Source organism: Curcuma longa, unplaced genomic scaffold (genome assembly GCF_044706935.1).
Source record: "Curcuma longa cultivar G26 ecotype Majalengka, Jawa Barat unplaced genomic scaffold, ITB_CL_G26_1.1 contig_22483, whole genome shotgun sequence".
Taxonomy (NCBI): domain Eukaryota; kingdom Viridiplantae; phylum Streptophyta; class Magnoliopsida; order Zingiberales; family Zingiberaceae; genus Curcuma; species Curcuma longa.
The window spans coordinates 4,682-8,978 of NW_027431919.1; the positions used below are offsets into that span (position 1 = coordinate 4,682).

Below are 4,297 nucleotides of genomic sequence, written 5' to 3' on the forward strand. Positions count from 1 at the left end.
TTAGAGATTAGAGGATGAACTTAGTGATGAACTCTAATCGAACTCTAATCTCGTATCTATAGAACTTGACTTGAGTGTTTGATCACAAAAGTAGATCAAACTCTCTTGAGGATAATATTAGTTGTCATAGAGTGTAAAGAGTCTATCCTGATTCAATGACCATGAGAATAAAACCCACGTTAGAGTAGATACATTGGTGTATTTCGAGAGATAACATTGATACCTTAGGATAAATAACCTTCAAGCATAATCTAACATTGAGGTAAGAGAGAGATTCATAATTAAATTGTCAAAGATCATCGTGGTGAAATTGAAATCTTAAAATTATCTCAAGATATGATTTTTTCCATCGCTTTTATTCGGTTCTGTTAATTTTACTTAATTCCTTTTTATAACTAGCTATTTCTGATTTTGATTCATCAAAATAGTCTCCTTTGCACATAAATGATAATCAACATCACAGTCCGAGTGAATAATAATTTTACTATTTGATGACGACCGTGCATTTGTAATTAGCACGCATCAATAAACTAAAGGTGCTTAGAATGTGGAAGATTGGGTCAAATATATAAAATCTCTTGGAGATATTTCATGATATGCTCAATGAAAATACTCAAAAACACCAATACTTCATCAAGAGAAATTGCCTACAGCAATCCAAAAGCTTGGACATATCTGAAAGCTCCATCTTCATTAAGCTCTTGATAATCTCTTCTATCATTAGGTTTTTCACTGCATTAAAAAAACAGCCAGTTTTGTGATTCTTGTTGATGAGCTTGCTACATTTGAAAATATTGATTGGTTTGTATTATAAACTTTGGCTAAAAGATCTTTAGCTATGACGGGAGCTCACCTAGGATGATCCTATTCTGCAAAAGGTGGAATTCGCCACCTTAACGGCCCCACACGATCGGCCTCCTGACCATTTGTGAGGAGGTAAATCGGGAAACTGTAATTGGTCACAACGTAGGAGGGTGTTGCCTGGCTTCGTCAGGATTCGAACCCTTGTCTTCTTCTGCAACTCTGCTACATCGTAACCAACTCAGTTATGCCCCGGGGACTCACCTAGGATGATCCTAGCATATTGTATCGAGGTGTCCTAGCTAGACATGTATATATCATTCATATTGCAGAGGCATAGGCCAGGTGAATTAGAGAATCTTTTTAGTGTGTGTATTCTTAATTTATTTATTTTTATAGTGATTATACTGTTATCATTTTGATCATCACATATGCACACTTATATGTTTAACCATTATCGATCGTTCTAGAGATTGATAAAAATTGAACCTTATGTATTCACTCTCTTACAATAAAAACACAGAATTGATGATGATATTAATTAATCGAATTTGTAAAAGAGAGAATTGATAATAACTAAAAGTGTTTGCTGCTAATTGAAAAGTGTAGAGAATTATTGAGGATGAGATGAGTGTCACTGTCAAGCCTTTTAATAAGTCCAAGGCATAATTGAAAAGAGAGAAGCAAAGAAACAGTCCAAGGCATAATTGAAAAGAGAGGAAGAAGAAGAAGAGAAATAGTTCAAGGCATAATTATAAGTCCTTGCTTTGGCTGACTGACTACTTTCTCCTCTAGTTTGGAAAGTAAGTGCCCACCTCCAATTTTAGTTTAGTTTCCTTGACAATGATGGACTCATCGCCTGTTCACATTACAAAATAAATATAATATAAAGTAATATTTCACATCTTATAAAATATTAAGTATATATATATATATATTATATAATATATAGGCTAAAAATAAAAAGGAGGCTCCTTTTATCATTTTCTGTCAAAAGATAATCTTTTTTCAAAGAAAAAGTTAAAAATAGTCCTCCGTCGTATTTCTTATCCTGAAACTATCTTTATTTTATATTAAAAAATTTAGTATTGATTTAATTAAAAGTATTTAAGTTTGATTAAAATTATTTTAATCAAGTTCATAAAATAAAATTTTCATATAAATGTACTCTATATATAGTATTTTTAATCAAATTAAATTTTAAAAAATAATTTATTTTAATATATTATAGCAATATTATTGTGTATTTGTTACATATATTAGCTACTCCGTAAGTATTACAACAATATAGGAATAAAAGTATTTTGAGAAGAAAACTATGATGGGGCATCGAAAATAATAATTAAGGGTGCCTTTTTAATCCTTACTCTAAAATTATTCATTTTATTTATTTTCATTTATATCTTTACTTTTTATCCATTTACTTTTACTTTAAGAGGAAAATGATCCTTTATTTTTCCTTTTTCATATTTAATATTGTTTTTTTTTTAAAATCAAATTAGATTAGAGGAAGTCAAATTAAATATCTAGTTTGGGGCTATAAAAACGCAGCTCGAACCGTGTCTCGACATGATTTCAAACAATAATTTCCATCTTTTATCATCAAACAAACTTCCAAAACAAGGCTCGGCAATTCCAGCCATGTCCGACCCTGCTGCTGCTGCACCTCTCCCTCCGGGCTTCCGCTTCCACCCCACCGACGAGGAGCTCATCCTCCACTACCTCCGCAACCAAGTCGCCTCCCAGCCCTGCCCTGTCTCCATCATCGCCGAGGTCGACATCTACAAGTACGACCCCTGGGAGCTCCCCGGTAATCGCAGTGCCTGCGACTCATGCACCTTCGAATCGCATGCGACAGACAGCTCCGCGTCCTAATTTTCTTTGCGCTTGCTGCAGCCAAGGCCATGGTCGGCGAGCAGGAGTGGTACTTCTTCAGCCCCAGGGACCGCAAGTATCCCAACGGAATCCGGCCGAACCGCGCAGCCGCCTCGGGTTATTGGAAGGCCACCGGCACCGACAAGCCGATTCGGGGAGGCAGCGGGACGGTCGGCCTCAAGAAGGTGCTGGTGTTCTACGAGGGCCGGCCGCCGAAGGGGAGGAAGACCAACTGGATCATGCACGAGTTTCGCCTCGCCGACGCCCACTCGAGCAGCCTTCAACTACGAGCCCATGAAATTCAGGACCTCCTCCATGAGGGTAATAATCTCTCCGTCTCCGATCATGTTCACATCACGAGCTTTCGCTTTGATATTTTACAGTTGGACGATTGGGTGCTCTGCCGGATTTACAACAAGAATTACAAGCTCGAATCGGCCGCCGCAATGGTGGCGGCCCAAGAGCAAGGATCCTCCCTCTCAGTCCTTGATTACTCGTACGACTACTCGTCGCTGCACCACCTGTTCGACCATTTGCCTATGACGCCGCAGGGGTTCGAGTCGGCCTTGCTCCTGGGCGGCCAGTCCAGTGCGACTCATCTCTCGGCTGATAACGGCGATGCCTACAGAAACGAGGGCCAAGAAGAATCCCCTGTCCCCATGGCTTCGAGCTCTTCCACACTTTACTCGCAGATGGCCGGCCGGTGTCTCCTGGATCAGCAGATGCTCTTCAACTCTCAATTTGAATGGCAGTGAAGGAGGAAATGGTGAAATGGCCGACGGGAGAGATGATTGGAAGAAAGAAAGAAAGAAAGAAAATTGATTGGTGTTGGACAGCGTGAGGAGGAGGCTGGTGCAACTGCAAGATTGTTTAGAACTTGGGACGAGCCCAGTTGATGGTTTTTGCTAGTGTGTTCTCTTCTTCTGCCACGTGACTGATCTGGGCATGTCTTTTTTGTGAATTGAATAAATTGAGAAATGTTTCTGAAATTTGTGATTGCAGTGCTGCAATTGGTGCTGAAAAATAACATGTCATGGATTTAAAAAGAGAGGTTTACATTGTTGTTTGAGTCCAATTTAGTTCATTAACGATCTTAAAAATTTGGAATTTATTTTAAAAAAATAAATAAATTTTGTAAGTCTGGTGAGTCTTAACTAAGAAGCTATTCATAGCCTTAAAGAGATCTCATTTATTCCAATTTTACATCATTGGGACTGCTAATGGTCCTTAAATTCATCTTATATTGTTTCAAAAACCTTTTAGGGCCTTATCCAAAAAATTCTTACTTATCCAAAAAAAATTCTTCTTATCCAAAAAAAAAAAATCCTTTTAGGGTCATCAATGGTGTAAATTTGGAACATGGAATTTCGAACAAATCTAAGTTCTTTTAAGTATTTTTATCAATACTTATTGATAGTCCCAAAGGAAGGACTTTTTGAAGAAAACAAAATATATAGAGGGTCACACTATATATATATATATATATATATATATATATATGAATGAATTTAAAGCACTATCAAAAGTATAATGACACAAATTTAAAATAAATTTAATTTATAAAGTTCATCAATTACTATCTGATCAAAACTCATTCATAAAGCTAGCAAAATCATTTTCT

The 4,297-nt window shown here is 37.0% G+C and overlaps 1 protein-coding gene across 1 annotated transcript; it reads left to right on the plus strand.

Annotated features, from left to right (window-relative positions):
• Window positions 1-2,393: 2,393 nt before the first annotated feature.
• Window positions 2,394-3,637, plus strand: LOC141817905 (NAC domain-containing protein 58-like). Its single transcript, XM_074705516.1, is given in 4 exon segments — window positions 2,394-2,611; window positions 2,698-2,954; window positions 2,956-2,997; window positions 3,060-3,637. Coding segments are annotated over 4 exon segments (840 nt in total). The 5' UTR covers window positions 2,394-2,442; the 3' UTR covers window positions 3,432-3,637.
• Window positions 3,638-4,297: the final 660 nt, after the last annotated feature.